At 50.7% G+C, this 17,308-nt stretch overlaps 1 protein-coding gene across 7 annotated transcripts; it reads right to left on the bottom strand.

The window, feature by feature from the left end:
• Positions 1-15: 15 nt before the first annotated feature.
• On the bottom strand, positions 16-10,768 carry KANK3 (KN motif and ankyrin repeat domains 3). Of its 7 annotated transcripts, none has more exons than XM_039857773.1 (12): positions 10,708-10,768; positions 8,058-8,191; positions 7,678-7,750; positions 5,602-6,873; positions 5,423-5,525; positions 5,015-5,230; positions 4,812-4,899; positions 4,098-4,314; positions 1,628-1,767; positions 1,316-1,516; positions 1,136-1,234; positions 16-399 (listed from the first exon to the last, which is right to left on the bottom strand). In XM_039857773.1, the coding sequence occupies exons 3-12, from the start codon at positions 7,709-7,711 to the stop codon at positions 322-324; spliced, it is 2,448 nt and encodes an 815-aa protein (XP_039713707.1). In that variant the 5' UTR covers positions 7,712-7,750; positions 8,058-8,191; positions 10,708-10,768; the 3' UTR covers positions 16-321. The 7 variants fall into 7 exon arrangements, with proteins under 7 accessions (XP_039713707.1, XP_039713716.1, XP_039713674.1 ...); XM_039857782.1 differs by having other exon boundaries at positions 7,678-7,737; XM_039857740.1 differs by having other exon boundaries at positions 7,678-7,737; positions 8,125-8,191; positions 10,708-10,747.
• Positions 10,769-17,308: the final 6,540 nt, after the last annotated feature.

Here is a 17,308-nt window from a genome sequence, read left to right as displayed (position 1 = left end):
GAGTTCTTGTTTGGATTGTCGCTGGGCTTATAAAACCTTACAGTGAGGGCACCCAGGTGGTCACTGACCCTTTGCATTTTGCAAATCTGAGGCGAGGTTCTTCCTCAACGAGGCATTTCTGTTTGAGGGGAGGGAACCATATGTTTGTATGTGCCCCTAAAATGACACAAATTTAGCTAGGAATGTTTTATTAGGGAAGAAGGTTGGGCCAAGGCTAGCATCTGAACAGCAGACCCTGGCCTTTGCTGTGCCCCAGCGGCTGAGGTGGAGGAGGAGGGAAAGATCTCTTCATCCCCATCAAAGTCCGTTGTGCCAGGCCACTCACTGAGACTGGGGGTCCTCTTCATTGTCACTGCTTCCTCTTTCACCAGGCATGGCTGTGGCAGGTTCAGGGGATGACTAGTGATAGAAAGAGGAGGGCGGGGGAGGGGGGATGTCCCACAGGTTCTTGTGAGTAGGATGCTGTGGGTTTTAGCCCTCTCAGACTCAGGTATGCTTAACCTAGTGGAGGTCTTGGTCCTCTCCATTGTGGTCATGTCTGAGGAGGAACCCCACACATAAAGTGGAGCCAGGCTGCCTGGTTTGAATTCTGCCTTTGCCCCATTTGACCTGGAAGAGGCACTTGACCTCCACACCTTCTTTTCCCACATCTCTACAGGAGAGAGCAGAATGGGTAGGCTGATTGAGTTTAACTGCAGCTGCTGAGAACAGCCTGGCAGTTGCCTTTTGAGTATAAGTTCCCCCCTTGGGGACACACTGAGTGTTCCCCTCCCTATCTGCTGCTGGTAAACTCATCCAGTTTCCAGTTCTGAGGCTCTGTGCCTTGCAGGGAGCCTGCATCTTCTTCCCCCACTGAACCTAACTCCAGAGGGTCCCTAATTCCTTTGCCATGAGTCTCTCCGGAGGCAGTAACAGGAGTTCACTGACAAAGTCTAACAGTTCTCTGATCATAGGTCACTTTCCTTTTGCAGGGCTCAGGCTCATGACCTGTAAAATGGAGTTGTGTCTTGGAGATTTAGACTGGGGTTTCCCCTCCCTGTTGCTCCCCTGGGAGCAGGGAGCCCTTCCTAGGACATAATTGGTAGCCTCCCCAGGTGTGCTGCTGGAAAGCTTGGCTGCTTAGGGCTGCACTCACCAGGGGACCAGGCTGGGCTGAGCTCAGGTAGGCATGCAGCAGAGCAGCCACCTCATCCTGCTCGGCTTCCAGGGCCATGGCCAGGGCGCTTGTGCCCTCCTGAGGATAATAGGGACAGTTAGGTCCCTGAACCGAGGCCTGAGTACCCTGCCACACCCTCCCCTAGTCCCACTGACTCACATTATCCAGGAGAGCAGGGTCACAGCCTGGCTGGGCCAGCAGCAACCGGACAGTGTCCAGGCGCCCATACTCACTGGCACACATCAGTGCTGTGGCCCCATCTGCATCTTGTGCGTTGACATCTGCCCCACATTCTAGCAGGGCTGCTGCCATGTCCTGTCGGCCATGGCTGATGGCCAGCATGAGAGCTGTCTGCCCCGTCTGGGGAGTAGGAAATAAGGGGACAGGGCTGCGGTGGGCTTTGGGGGAAGAGAAGTCAGACAGTGTTGGCTCTTGAAGTGACACCTGGACTTAGGGAGGGTGTCTACGCACCTGGCTGGCCTTGGCATTGACATCACCCATGCGGAAGAGTCTGTCGACCACACTCATGTCCTCGCAACCCACGGAGGTAAGCGCAGCCAACATGAGGGCTGAGTAGCCTGCTCTATTCTGTCGATCAACCTTGCAGACCCCTGGGAAAGAGATCAGTCAATTGAGAAGAGCCACATTTCCTAGCCCAACCTGGTCCGCTCACCTCTCCCAGTGTCAGGTTTATCTGTGTAATGGGGTGGTCGCCATGGGTCGTGAATTCACGGTACCCTTTGCCTACAAGTTTCTTCCCCCAAGAGCCATTTGGCTTCTCCCTCACTTTAAGGTTCTCAAATCTCAGTGAAGCCTTCCCTCGCCTCCCTACTTCAGACTGGTTTTGGGACTTGGTTTTGTTCACTATTGTATCCCCCTAGTAACTAGAGCAATACCTGGCATGTGTTAGGTGCCAGGTATTGGTCTACCTCCCAAGCTACCATTATTGCTCCCCCAGAGAAATGTGTCAACTGATCCACCTTGGTCTGAATCCCCTCCAATTTCCATGCAGCAGCCAGAAGCAGATCCCAAGAAAGTTGGCCCAGTCTCACATTGCTCCTGGGGTACAGGCTGTTGTCCACCATGGCCTCTGAGGCTCTCTGATAGCTAATTTCTGTTTCTTTCCCTGGAATCCTCTCCCTTTCCAAGCCTGTTATTAAAGATTGAATTGTACCCCAAAAAGATGTGAAGTCCTAAGGCCCAGCACTGTGGACGTGACCTTATTTGGAAATAGGGTCTTTGCAAATGTAATCATGTTAAGATGAGGTCATCATGATAGACCGTAATCCCATATGCCTAGTGTCCAAGGAGATAGGGTGGGGGTGATGGATAACGGGCCCAAAAGGTCTGAGGATTACTGGAATTGGGGAACAGGAGATACGTTGCAAGGTGAGAGTTGTGAAGAGGGGTGCTGAGGAGCGAGGTTATGGAGGGAGCGTATGTACTGGTAACATCAGGGTCTTTGGGTGACCTTAAAAGTAAGGCTGATGTAGTCAAGGTGAAGAGAGGAGCAGCTCAGGGAACTGAAGCAAGGAGGTTAGAGGGATAGGAAAAGAAACAGCCCCTACGTGAAGGGTCATTGAGGGCTTGGTCCTGGGGGTGGTCATGTCAAGTCGACATGACAGTAAGCAGGTAGGGGCATAGGGCAGCCGTCTCAAACCTTTTTGGCACCAGGGACTGATGCTCTTACAAGAATCTGGTGCCTGATGATGTCCGCCGCTCACCTGCTGTGCAACCCAGTTCCTAACAAGCCACAGACCAGTACTGGTCCACGGCCCGGGAGTTGGGGACCCCTGGCACAGAGGATCCTGATGATGAACTATGTGAGAACCAGAAGGCGCAGGGCAAGGTCTGGGGAGTTGGAGCTGAATGAGAGTTCAAATACAGGGAATAAAGGGGTCCCAGAAGCCTTAGGCCTCTTGCAAATGATGGCCATGCCTGTCTTGCCACCTGCCACAGCCCCAATCCTCTTTAAGGCAGATGTCCAGGAAATATCTTTCAAATTCATGCATCATTCCCTCCTCTCAAGCCCCAGCTACCTGACCAGCCCTGAGTAGCTGTGCCCTACCTCTGGTCACCAAGACCTGCAGGGAATGGACAGATCGGTGTGTTTGGAGTAGGGGACAGGGGGCCCATCTCAGCTGCAGTTAGATTGAGAGGCCTCCAAGGGCAAGCCCCAGAGGTTACTAGATCTGAAGGAGGGAACCCAGATGGGTTCTTAGTGAGCAGTTGGTTTGTCTACTGTCCCCTCTACTGTGAGTCCCATGGGGAAAGCACCTCTATGTGGGTGGCCCACCCCCACCCCAGCACTGCACTGGTACCTGATAGGCTCTCAGTACATGTCTGGGCTTATCAACACTTGGGGCTGTTATCAGCTCCAGAGGCAGGGGATGAACTAGTAACAAACAGGTGACAGAAAAATGTGAAACTGAGCCAGTGCAGGACCCCAGCCTGGGAGGGCAGTCACAGCCCTGACCAGTGAGTACCTTCCTTCAAGACTGGAGAGGAAGGTGGCTGGACGTTGAGGCTCAGGAACCGGGTGAGCACCAGGGTCGGAGATTGAGGGACAGTGGCATGGTGACCATTGACTGACTGCCTACTGCATGCCTGACACTGTTTTATGAGTGTTATCACAGCTGCCCAGGGAGGAAGCTAAAGCTGGTGAGATTAAATAATTTCCTTGAATTTAGGTCGACATAATCCAAAAATCTGAAATTCTCTCCGGCAGCAAAGAGTCCAGTCAGGGCAGAGCTCAGAGGTCAACCCATCCATGGTGGATCCTGAAACCCCCAACAAAGCGCCGGTGGTGCCATCTGCCTGGCAAACCCTTCTCTGCATTCTTCTCCAGGTTCTGCCAGCTGGGACCTGCCCAGGCCCTTCTTTCCTTGCTCCCCCCACCCCCTACTGCCTGGTGCCTTGCCCACCCTTCCTCCATGCTGACCCGTATCCAGCAGCAAGCTCGAGATGGCCAGGTTCCCATGGGACACGCTGTAGTGCAGGGCTGTGTTCCCGTTGCCATCCGCCAGGTTCACCACGTGTGCCAGCAGCTCGGGTCCCAGGCGCGCCACCGCGCTCAGGACCCCGGCTACGGGCTCCGCCCGCGAGCGCCGCTGGCTTGACACTCGAAACCACTCCTGGGCCACTAGGCGCGCCGCGCCCTGCCGAGATGGGGGAAAGCGTCAGCGATGGTCTGGGCCCCGCAGCAGGGAGGGCGTGGGCGTGGGTGTGAATCCAGGCAGGGAAGTATCGTTACTGTTTGTCTGAGGGGGGACGTGGGGACTCATGGGGCCGCACCCCTTTGGAGGCAGGAGTACAGTCATTGTGGGTCCCGGGATCGCGGGGGACAACGGTCTTCCCCTTCTGGGGAAAAGCCTGTGGGAGAACTGGAGTGGAGGAAGGCGGTGGGCGCTTGTCTTTGGGGAGTCCGGGAGAGGGCCTGGGGCTTGGGTCTGCTTGCAGCGGGATCCTTTGGGAGAACCAGGGAAAAATCAGCTCTGTCCCTTTGGAGGGCGTGAGATTGGTAGAGGTCCCGGGCTCGAGGGGACAGAACTCAGGACTCCAACTCTAGGCAACCCAACGCGCTTCCCTTAAAGAGTCAGGGGAGGTCCCTGGCGGGCCCAGGGCTGCATCTGTGAAGGTCCGTTCTCGCACTCACGCCGTCGCGGGAGGCTCCATGCGGCTGACTCAGCTGCCGGTACAGCGCTGCACACGCCTCCCTCAATCGCGGACTCAGCTCGCACCTACTGAGGATGTCAGGAGAGGCTCAGAAGGGGTGGGGGTGGGCGTGGGGGTGAGCGTGAGGGCTCGGGGCTGGAAAGAGAACAACCGTCCCCACTCCGTGTCTCCGGCGCCGCTCACCTCCTCTGCGCACCCGGCTGAGGCTCTGCCTCCGGCTCTGGGTCCCGGGCATTCTCGCCGCTGTGAGGGCTGGGGGTGCCAGAGTCGGATCCCCCGCCGCTGTCGTCCCCGGAGCCCGAGCTGCTGCTCCTCCTCCGGGGCTCGGCAACGTCGTCTTCGCTGTCGCCGTCTTCGCTGTCGCCGTCGCTGCCGTCCTCGCTGGATGAGCTCTCATACCTGGCGGTAGGGTGGGAGGCGTATGTGGACTCGTTATGAAGTCCTCTGGGGGGGGCGCAAGTGGCTATCCCCATTTCCCTGATAAGGAAACAGGCTTGCCAAGACCGCGCTGCGAGCGAGAGGCAGAGCTAGTTCTCAGCCCCTAGTCCATGTTCCCGCAGATGCTGCCTTGGGGAAAGGGAAAGTGCTCACTCTCCATTGAGGACCCCAACAAACTGTAGGCTTTTTGGTCCGGGGCTGGGCTGGGCGCCAGGTGTATTGTCTCTCCTCTTCATGATGGACTTGAGGATGCCTGCTGGAGATCAGATGAGGGCGCTGAGTTCGAGTCCCGAGGCCAGCGAGCTAGGTCTCCGCGAGGGGTCGGGACTCACCCACGGGCGCCACGGCTCTGTTCCCATCCGTGGGCCCGGGAGGGTTCTGCGTCAGGGAAGGAGCCTCCTCGGGGGGCTCCGTCTGCGTGGCCTTCTCAGCACAACACCACGGGGTCTGGGTGGCAGCTTCGCACGGCTGAAGCCGGGCAGCTGCCTCCTCCTCTGCAGCCTCGCGGGCCTCCTCCAGCTCGCGCAGCCGACCTCTGAGGAGCTCGCTCACCCCGCGCTGATGCTCCAGGCTGGTACGCAGTAGCTCCAGCTCGCGCTCGGCGGCCACCGGCAGCCCCAGCAGCGCCTCGGTAACCCACGTGTCCGCCTCAAGAGTCTCGGGGGCCGCCTCCACGCTGGCCTCCTGGGTCTCCTGCACTGCCTGGGTTCCCGCCTCTTGGGTCCCCCGCACGGACTGGGTTCCCGCCTCCCGCATCTGGGGCGCCCCGTCGGGGGTCCCCACCGCCCTGTCGACCTGGAGTGCGCCCTCGCTGCGCATTGGAGCCTCTTCGTCCGGGCCATCGGCCTGAGGGCAGGCCCTGGCACGAACGCCGCGCTCAGAGGTAGCCAAGCGCTCGGTGAGCCGCCGCAGCTGAGCGAGCTTGTCCGGGCGCGCCTCGATTTCCCCGTCGGGTTCCGAGTGCGGGCGCCTAGCCAGCAGCCGTGCCTTCTCGGCGCGCAGCGCGCGCACCTGCTCCTGCAGCTCAGGCAGCGCGCGCGCCTGGTCCTCCAGCTCGCGCAAGCGCCGCAGCGCCGTGGCCATTTGCTCGCGCACCAGCTGCAGTTGCACTGGGCCGGGCGAGGTAGGGGCGGGGTTGGGGGCGGAGCCTGGGGCTGGGCTGCTGCGGCCGGACACGCGCGGGCTGAGCGCGCGCTCGTGCGCCTGCGCCAACTCCAGCCGCCGGCTGGTCTCCAGGAGCGTGTTCTCAACTCGCGGATTGCGCACCGGCGCGCGCGGTGATAGAGGCGGCAGCAGCAGGAACCCCGTGGGCACGCCCGGGGAGAGTGCGCCCGACGCTCCCCCGTCATCACTAGCCAAGGACTCGCTGGATGTCCAAGCCCCTGGGCTGCGCGCGCCCGCGAGGCCAGCCCCGGGAGTGCGGGAGCGGCGCGCTGGTGGGGGACCTGGGGCGCGGCGGGCGACGGGACCGCGCTCCAGCTCCTCCACGTATTTGAGGAAGTCCAGGTCCAAGTGGAAGCCATAAGGCGTCTCCACCGTGTAGGGTGAGCTCGGGCTGCGGGCGCCTCCAATCGGGCCAGGGTACAGGCGAGGGTCGCCCAGGTCTGCAGGCATGATAGGGACATGAGGGGTGTCAGGCCGGGGGACGCCGGAACGACTGGATAAATAGCGCATCCCCCACTCCACCACGATACGCCTTCCGGGCTCCGCCAGCACCAAAGCTTGCATGCACACCTGCCGTTTCGCACACGCACACCAGAGGTTCAAATGCCTATCTGCACCCAAATAGTCACGCAAACACGTTTACTGAGTGTCTACTATGTGCCAAGCACTTTTCTAGGCGCTGGGGACACAGCAGCGAACAAGACAGACAAACATCCCTGTCCTCTTGTAGGAAACAGATAAACACGATCATTACAAATGGTACTTTGGGCAATAAGATGAAATAGAGAATAAGTGGAAAAGTAGTGACTTTGGCTCTGGTTGTCAGGGCAGGTTTCCTGAGGAGGGAACTTATAAGTTGAGCCCTGAATGATGAGGAATCAGCTGGGGACATAAGGTTGCTAAAAGAAAATAGCCCATGCAAAGTCCCTGGGGCGGAGAGAGCATCAGTGGGCTGGAGTAACAGAGGGGTGGAGGTGAGGGTATCCAGAGCAGAGTGATGGAAGGGAGAGGGAAGAGGAGTAGGAGAGGTAGGCTGGGTCCAGACCCGAGGGGGGGGGTCCTGAGCCACCATGAGGAGTTGGATTATATTCCACACGTGATAGGGCGGCACAGGAGGGTTTTAATCAGGGCCAAGATATTACCTAATGGACACATAGAAAGGCCTCTCTGGCCACTATGCAAAGGAAGGAACTGCATGAAGTCTGGATCTATGCACACACATGTATCCCATTTCGTGCACTCACCAGGCAACTTCTGATTCAGGGCAAACTTGGCCATGTTTCCTGGAGTAGCCACCAGACACCCTGAAAAAGGCCCCTAAAGTGGGTGAGGGGGGAGTCAGGCCCTGTTCCTCTGGCTGTGCCTCTGGGGTCAGCCTGGATTCTGAGTAAACAGACCTAAGAGTTCCTCTCCAATAACCCACCCGCACACTGCCCTCTCCTCCCTCCTCCCTCAACAGGACTTGAAACTTTTGAATGAATGAATGTGGGGACCCCCAGGTGCCAGACTTTAGCCTTCTGGGCAACAGGAGGCAAGAAGGGCACAAAAAGAAGAGAGGAAAGTGATCAAGAGAACAGAATAGCTGAGAACAGGGGTGGGGGTGGGGATGGGTGTCATTCCAGACCTGCTGAGTTTTCTGTCAATCCCTGGGGAAAATCAGAAATTAATGCTCAAAGAAGTGGAATGTGAACCTTCAGAAGAGGAAGGCCAGAGTTGGAAGCCTTTCATGGGCTCATTAAGAACTCATCTGGTCAGATTCTGCAGATTAAAAAACAACAAAATAAACAGGGTCACTTGATTTGTTTCCTTAGACAAATGCAAACAAGATATAATTGCGCATATGAATTTACCAAGGTCACTTGTGAGATCCTTGTAGGAAAGAGTTGTGGGCCAGATGCACCAGGGATACAAATCAATGGATACCTGTCTCTCTGGAATGTCTCTAGTGGAGTGCCACAGGGCTCTGCTCTTGGCTTGTAATGGAACCACAAGCCCCCAGGTTGTCAGAGCTGCAGCTATGCCTGGGGCTGGAGGGAGAGTAACTCTTCAAGTGACATGATGGAGGTTCTAAGAAACTGGGTCACATCTTATAATGTGATATTTAACAAGGACAAATATTGGCTCCAGAACTTTGATTCAGAAAGCATAGGGTGAGAAAGATGGAGCTTTGAAGAGCCCACATGAAAAATCTTCAGAGAAGGGCCTACTGTATACTCTGCCTGAATAAATGTAACTCTGTACAATCATGCAAGGTATATATTATTATTCGCATTTTCCAAATGGAGAAACTAAGACACAAAGTAAATCAGTTGCTTATGGGAAACACTCAGACTGGGCTCTGGTCTGAGCAAGGGTCTCTCTCACAAGTGACCTTGGTAAAAATTCATATGCGCAATTATATCTTGCTTGCATTTTCTGGGAACCTCTTGCCTGCCTAGCCTTCCACTGGCAGATACATGCCAGACCCAATCTGTACTCTCCCTGCCCCGCTGCTCATCTGTGCTAACCAGATCTGTGCTTCCTGGTCACCCGTTCCAGCCTCTCGCACTCCTGATGACCACCTGCATGCCTGACACCAACCAGCTATTGGGCACCCATCTGTCCACCTGATTCACCCTGCTTCACTGCTGGAGGGACCCTCCCACTCATCTCCTTTGTCCAGCCTGGATCTTTGACTTCCCCCACCCCAAGGCCAGGCGGGGCCCCTTTCAGTCCCAAAGCAGCTGTTTCCTGTCCCCTCACACCAGCTGCAAAGGGCGGGCCAGCAGGACAGCCAGTCATCACAGAGGACAGCCAGTACCTCTCAGGACTTGTTTTTAGGAAGCTGCCAGAGAAGAGTTGGGTCATAGAAAAAGCCAGAGTGGGGCTTTAGGGATCCTGGCCGGCCTCACACACAGCTCGCTGTGTGACTCGGAGTCAGCCCCCTCCCCAAGTGACCTAGCAACACCCAAATCTGAGGCACTAGGGACTCAAAGAACAGCTGTGGGCCATCCCTAAGACCTAAACCAGCTGTAGCAGCTGGACTCAGAGGCTGGGCTGAGAAATAGGTAGATGCTCCAAGAATGGTAAATAATAATAAAAACAAATTTTTTTTTTCTATTTTGTATGGACCAGCTTCTATTCTAAGCAAATTAATTTTTTAAAAAAATTCTAGCTAAACTCTCTGAGATAGGTTTTCTTAACTATCATTCTCCTTTCTCCCATTATACAGATGGAGAGGTGGAGACACAGACAGATAAGTAACCTGGCCAAGGTCACATTATAGTCAAAGGCAGGATTTTAATCCAGACAGTTTTACCAGTGTTTCTGCATTTGCCACTCCACTTGATGGCCTTCCAGAAACAGCGCTCCCCTCCCCAACCTTCCCAGCCTGCACTCGCGCGTGTCCCTGATAGGGGGAGCAGGCTCATCCCCCTGGTGGCTCCAGGGGCTGCAGCCTCACCAGAGTGAGGGCATGCAGTTGCCCTTCTCTCTCCTCCGCTCCCTGCCCGGGCTGTCATCGCTAGATCCGGATCCTCTGCCTGGGGCCCCCTCATTAGGCCGTCAGAGCTGACTCCATACTCCCCCACTCCCGCCCCAGGGACTATTTCAGGACTAGGAGCTGTGAGCACAAAATCGGAGGGGTGGCAGACGGGGCGGGCAATGAGCATCACGATCCAGGGGAGGGGGGCATTTTCTGGCTTGAGGCCATGGAGTGGAGTTCTCAGACCCCTGAGGTGGGAGTGGAGGCCCGAGGATGGTTGGAGGGGAAGGTACTCAGATCAGGTCACCCCCTCACTGCACCCTCCCCCCGCCCCAGGACGGCCTCGCGGAGACAGAGCAGTTTCCTACAGGAAAAGCCGCCGGGCGGTTCCATCCGCTGCCCATTGTCTGCCGGCCTGAGGTCGTCCGTCCCTCCCCAACACTGTTTCATCACCTCCCCTGCACCACCTACACCCAAATCCAGCGCGAAGGCTCGCCCCGGGTCCCCAAGCTGTCCCGGAGGAAAGCAGGGAAAGGGTCCCGGAGGCAATTGGGGCGCCAGGGGGAGAACAAGCCCCCCATTTGGCTTCTAGAGGCGGGGAAAGGGCGATCTCACGAATCCAGAGTCCCCCATTCTGCTCGCTGCCCACCTGAGGCGCCCGGTGTGGGAGGGAACCCAGACAGAGGACACCGTGCCCGCCCCGTCGCAGCGCTCTGAGCCCGCAAGAGGGGCTGGAAACTCATCGCCTTTCCCGGGGCGTCCCCTGATCACCCCAGGACCCGTATCTGTGCCCCGCAAGCTGGCGCTTTACCTGAAGCCGAAGCCCCTGTCGCGCCTGCACCCGAGCCCGCCCCCTCGAAGCTTGGGGACGGGTTATCAAGGCCTTAAACCTAATTGACGGTCACCCCATCCAACCAGCGCCCGACACTCTCCGAACTGTCCAATGGTGAGGCGGAGAGAGCCGGGGCGGTGAGTGAGGCGTATCTGGGGGCGGGGCCTTGAGTGACAGTCCCCGAGATCCGGTGGGGCGGAGCTCCGAGCGCAGCTGCCAAGTGCGCCCAGCGCAGAGCTAAGGACCTTGGAAATGATCCACGGGACACTAGAGAGCCGTGAGAAGACTCTGAGCGGGAGAGTCACTGGGGGCATTTGCGTGTTTGGAAGATCCTTTGCGTGCTCATGTCTCAGTGTCTGGGTGAAGTAACAGGACCCTGGATCTTCCCACCGCAGAGTCTTCACACGTGCTGTTCCACCTTCCTGAACTGTCTTCCCTGAACATGTTTCTCCTACTGGTTTCAGCGCCACTAAGACAGGGAATTGATTGATTTTGGTCACTGCTTTATCCACTGCCCCAGGCACACAGTCAGTGCTCAGTAAATGTTCGTTGAAAGAATGATTTAAAATTACATTTAACATTTGAACCCGTTTGGAATATATTATGATCTAAAGTGACTGTATAGACTGTTTTTTTTCCCCCTGATCGTTTTAGCACTTATTGAGCACCGACTGTGTACGTGGCACTGTGTAGGTCCCCGAAGGGACACAATTCCTGCCATCCTGGACCTCGAATCTCAGAGACAGAGACGTATTTTCAAGCCAAAGTTTATCGTAGGGGGTTGACAGGTGGAAGTTGGAGTCTGTGAGAGGAGAAAGGAGGGCCAAATCCCTGACCTGAAGGGTCTGGGGAGGCAGGCTGCAGGGCGACACTTAAGGAAGAGTGCTCCAAATAGGAGAAACTAGACGTGCAAAAGAAGTAGGAACTTCCATATATGGGAGACTTTGAAAAGGTCAGTTTGTTGGTGGGAGGACCTGGAGACACAGGCAGGAAAGAGTATGTGAAGCAGCTCAGATTTTATCGGACCAAATGGAGCCCATGCGGAGGCACGTTATTGCATTCCAGATTCCTTTCTCTATTATTCGTTCCAGTGCCACTCTGCTTTAACTACTGTAGCTTTAGAATATATTTCAATATCTGATGCTCCTCTTTTTACAAAAATTTTGGGCTACTCAATTGTCTTTTTTTTCGTGCAGATAAACTTTATGTAGAATTCTGTCGAGTTTCCTCATGAAAACTCCATTGGAATTTTAAAACTATTTTTATTGTAAAATAAAATGCAGGCACACAGAGCCAGACTCGAGAAACCATATAAAATAAATGTAAAGCTTAAGGAGTATTGAAGGGAAGTTCTCAACCACGGTGATTTTTGTCCCTTGGGAGACATATGGCAATATCTGGAGACATTTTTGATTGTCGTGATGGAGTGGGGGGAGGGCTGTTATTGGCACCTAGTGTATGGGGGCTAGGGATGCTGCTAACCATCCTACAGTGCACAGGGAAGCCCCCCAAACAAATGATTATTTGGCTTGAAAATCAATATTGCTGAGTTCAAGAAATGCTGCTGGGAAGTGAACATAATTATAACCCCTACCCAGGTCGACATATTGCCAGCTACCCCAGAAGCCCCTCCATGCACCACATCCCAGTCACAAACTGCCTCGTTACTCCACAAAGTAACCACTGTTGTGGCTTTTGTAATAATCACTGCCTCACATTTCTGAATAGCTTATCACTCAAATATGAATCTCTAGACACTGTAGTTTAGTCTTGCCCATTCAAAAAGAAAATCATATGTTGTTTAAGTGTCTGTTAATTCCAAGGTTCCCCTTTCATCCCTTTCCTTTCCTTATGATAAATCAGTTGCACAACTCAGGCTGTTCGTCCTAAAGTGTTTCCCATGGTCGGGGTGTCGCTGATTCCACACTCATGTCGCAGTTCAGTATGTTGCTCTGTCCTCCGTACGCCCTGCAAATTAGCAGTTTGTTCTAGAACTGGGGTCAGACTCAGGTTTGATTCCTTTGGCACCACTGTGAGTAGTGTTATGCCCTTCACCAGGAGGCTCATATTCTTTAACTGTCCTTCTTTATATGAGGCCAAGCCATTGATGTTTGCAAAATAGTGACCTTCCTCCAGCATTCTTACTCGTTTATTAGAATTCTTCCTTTGCCAGATGCTTCCCCTTACTTCCTGTGTGTTACCCAGAGGAAATTCCTGTGGGAAAGGCAAGACAAGTGCTTGCTTCTTTCACTTTATATACCAGTTTTCAAAATAATAAATAAATTTCCCACCATCCTCTGAAGGTGATAAATTAGGCTTTTATTGTTTTTTAAGTCATTGTGAGCTTATGGATTGAAATACGTCGTGCTCCAACCCCTTGTACTTATCCTCATCGATGGACTCACCTGGCCAGTGGGAGTCTCTGCAGGTTGAAACTTTTTGAAGTGACTCTGGTAGTCTCTGACAGTTTTCTTGCTCTCTCATATGTTCCAGGCTCATCTTGGACATATTCTATCCCAGGCTTGGCATCTAGCAGAAACTCTGGTGTTTTTTTTTTCGGTGGGAAATATACTAGTTAGTGTGCTAGGAATGCTCACTTGCTGTAGGGTTGGTCATTGTATCTAGACTTTTTCAGTGAACAGAGCTAATTGGGGGAATGTATATATTATATTACATCACATGACTATGATATATATCATATATATCATAATGAAATAATATAACGTATAATAGTATTATGATATATAATTATATTACAATTATATATAAATATATGATATCATATATAGCATGATATGATATAATATAATGTATAATAGTATTCTAATATATTATAATAAAATATAGTATATTTATAAATAAATTTATATGTAAGTATATATAATATATAGATATGTCTTATACAATCTTATTATAAAATAGTTTATGTAAATATTATACATATACATATTTGTACATTTTATGGTATATAAAAGACTTTATAAGTTCATTTTGATATTTTCAAATACAATTTCAGGACTACATAATTCTTACTCAACCTCTTTTTGGTAGATAGAATAATATCCCACCAAAGATGTCCACATGCTAATCTCTGGAACCTATGAATATGTGACCTTACATGGCAAAAGGGTCTTGCAGATGTATTATATTAAGGATCCTGAGGTGGGGAGGTTATCCTGGATTATCTGGGTGGGTCCAATGTCATATTAAAGTCCTTATAAGAGTTGACAGGAGGACGTGGTTCCATAGTGTAGTGGTTAGCACATCTGCTTTACATGCAGAAGGTCCTGAGTTCATGCACTAGTGAAGCCATGGTCCATGGTCTATGGCCATGCCACCCTGAATAAGCCCGATGTCTGATCTCAGAAGCTAAGCAGAGTCAGGTCTGGTTAGTATTTGGATGGGAGACCACCTAGGAGGACCAGGTGCTGTAGGCATAAATAATAATAATAAAAAAAAATAAAAGAGCTGGAAGGAGATGTGACAACAGAAGCAGAGGTCAGATTGTTGTCCTTGCTGTTGTCCTTGCTGGAAGGGGGGCCACCAGCCCAGGAACGCAGGTGCCTCCATAAGCTGGAAAAGGTAAGGAAATGAATTATTTCCCCAGAGCCTCCAGAAGGATCACAGCCCTAAAGACATCTTGGTTTTTGCCCAGTGAGACCCATGTTGGACTTCTGACCTCAAAAAAGTAAGATAATATATTAATGTTGTTTTAAGCCACTAAGATTATGGCTATTTGTTACAGCAGCCATAGGAAACTAACAGTAATAATTCTGCTATCCATTTCTCCTTTCTCCCATAAAAATCCTAGTTCTCAAGGACACAGGAGAAAACAGAATTACAGTATCTCATAATTATTTATTTGCTTTAATCAAAATTGCACACATGACAGTCTCAAAATAACAATGTCAATGCTCCCACCAATATGTGACTAAAAGCACTTTGAAACTCTCTCTTTGGGGAGTGACATCTGAAGTATTGCATAGTGAGGGGTCTCCCCAGATCTCTCCCCTTGAAATAATAACAAGCTGAACATCTAAAACTCAACAAATAACACCCAACCCGCACACAAGGAAGTCTGAGAGATCTGCTCATAAGAGCTTCAAAAAGTGGGAACTGCGTGAGTCTGGGAAGTAGATTAGGAGAAACAAGGAGCTGCCATATGCAGCCAGAGCTCCCTGCAAGAGAGGTGGGGAGAATTTGCTGCTGGATCCCAGAACAGCCCTGCCTGAGGGATCAGAGAGTTCCATGCAGCAGAGCCCAGGGATCGGGGCAGAAAGTGGAGTGGGAACTAAGCGCGGAGCGGCAACAGCTGTGTCTTAGCCTCTGACGTTGCCAAGCGGGAGGCTAAGACAGGGGAGACTAGCAGCAACTGCCACCCACCAAGGCAGAGTGCACCTCTCCCTCCGCCTCTATATTCTCCCAGATATGGTGCTGAAACTTAAACCACAGCCCGTACCTTGGACAGGCGCTAGGACCAAGGGGATCTGATTGCAGATCGAATATACTGTAAATCAGACAGAGAGAGAGGAAAAAAAATCATTTTTAGCCTGAATGCAGGATCCAAGAGGTTTGGATGCCACCTACTGGAAATCAAAAGAAAAACCCCTTCTTATCAATGGGCTAAAGAGAGACTTCTATAAAATCTTTTTGAAAAAAAATAGAGTACACTCCCTTTAAACCTAGGCAGAGAAATAGTCCATCAAACACCATAAACAAGCAAGGTGATGAGGCAGCTCAGAAAGAAAGAGTAAAATCTCCTGAAAATAAAGACATAGGAATATGCAATTTAAATGACAGAGAATTCAGGATTGCTCTTCTAAAAAACTCGGTAAGATGCAAGTAAAATTTGATCAACGAGTCCAAGAACTTAGAATCAAAAGAGTCCAAAAAAAATGAGTTTTTTAGCAAGGAGACCGAAACTCTAAAAATAAACCAAATAGAACTTCTGGAGATGGAGAACACATTAAAGAGATAATGAAATAGCAAGCTTGAGAAATACAGCTGACCGGATGGAGGAAAGAATTGGTGATATTAAAGACAGAAATCTGGAAATGACTCAGAAGGAAGAGAGAGACCTGAGAATGAAAAAAAAAATAAAATAAAATAAATGAAAGAACTATACAAGAACTATCTGACACCATCAGGAAAAACAACATAAGAATAATGGGTGTACAAGCAGGAAAAGAGAAGGAGAAGGGAATAGAGAGTACATTCAAATAAATAGTTGACAAAAATTTACCAAATCTAAGGAATGAGCTGGATCTTCACAGGGAAGAAGCAAACAGAACACCCAATTACCTCAACTGAAAAAGGCCTTCCCCAAGACCTATTATATTAAAATTGTCAAAAAATAATGACAAAGAAATAATTCTCAAGGAAGCCAAGGGAAGAAAGACAGTAACCTATGAAGAAAAACCCATTAAACAATCTTCAGACTTCTCAGCACAAACCTTAAAAGCAAGAGAGGAGTGGAATCAAATATTCAAACTATTAAGTAGAAGGAATTACCAGCCAAGAATAATATATCCAGCAAAGCTCTCCTTTAGATATAAAACTATCTTTTGCCTATGTATGTTCTCCCCATTTCATTCTTTTTTTAATAGTTGTACCCCGCATCTACACTGTGAGCACATTTTGCCACTACGTACCGTACTCTTTCCTTGTTATTCCCCTGTCTCAGTTTTACAAGCAACTATACGCTTCACACTCTCTGCCAGTCCTATATTCACGTCTCTCTAATCATTTGTCTGGAGTAGAATCTTCAAGAAGACTTCATGGAAACTATATTCCCTCAGTGCTCACGTGTTCATAACAGTTTATATCCTTTATATTTGAAACTCGGTTTCGCTGCATGTAAAATCCTCAGCTCACATTTGTCTTTCCTAGAATATCTTTAAACATGTCACTCCATTTTCTTCTTGCAGAAAACATTACTCTCAAAAATCTGGTGAGAATCAAATTTTCTTTCCCTTATAAATCATTTGCTCTTTTGTCCTAGATTCCCAAAAGATTATTATTTTTCTTTAAAGTCCAGTACTTTTATTAAAATATGTCTTGGTGTGGGTGGTTTGGAATCAGAGCTCTCAGGTTCCATTGAAATTTTTATGGTAGTAAAAAATATGTAACATAAAACTGATCATTTTAACCATTTTCATTATGTTTAATTTTTTGAGGAACTGCCAAAATGTTTTTTACAGTGGCCGCTGCACCATTTTACATTCTCACCTGCAATGCACATTGGTTCCAGTTTGATCATATCTTTGCCAACACTTATTTTTCGGTTTTTAAAATTTTATAAGAGTTACCTGAAACCAAACTGACTCATTTTTTTTTCGTATTAGTTTCAAACTGACCATTTAAAAAAACATTGCGATTTTTGTGGATGTGAAGTGGCATCTTATTATAGTTTAGATTTGCATTTCCCTGATGACTAGTGATGTTGGGCATCTTTTCATGTGCTTATTGGGCATTTTTGGAGAAATGTTTATTCAAGTCTTTTGCCTATTTTTGAATTAAATTTGGTTTTTATTTTTAAGTTGTAGGAGTTCTTCATATATTTTGGATATTTAGCCCTTAT

The sequence above is a fragment of the Pteropus medius genome, unplaced genomic scaffold (assembly GCF_902729225.1).
Source record: "Pteropus medius unplaced genomic scaffold, Ma_sr-lr_union100, whole genome shotgun sequence".
Lineage (NCBI taxonomy): Eukaryota > Metazoa > Chordata > Mammalia > Chiroptera > Pteropodidae > Pteropus > Pteropus medius.
The sequence above is the reverse complement of the archived record's forward strand: the minus strand, read 5'-3'. Positions and strand labels throughout refer to the sequence as shown.

What these genes read in the sequence shown, in the direction of transcription:
- KANK3 (XM_039857740.1), bottom strand. Translation starts at nt 8,161, where the DNA reads ATGAAAGGCTTCCAACTCTGGCCTTCCTCTTCTGAAG. An exon ending in CAGCCGGGTGCGCAGAGGAG is followed by an intron (nt 4,900 to 5,014) that starts GTGAGCGGCGCC and finishes TGACATCCTCAG; the next exon opens with TAGGTGCGAGCTGAGTCCGC. An exon ending in TCAATGCCAAGGCCAGCCAG is followed by an intron (nt 1,517 to 1,627) that starts GTGCGTAGACAC and finishes CCTACTCCCCAG; the next exon opens with ACGGGGCAGACAGCTCTCAT.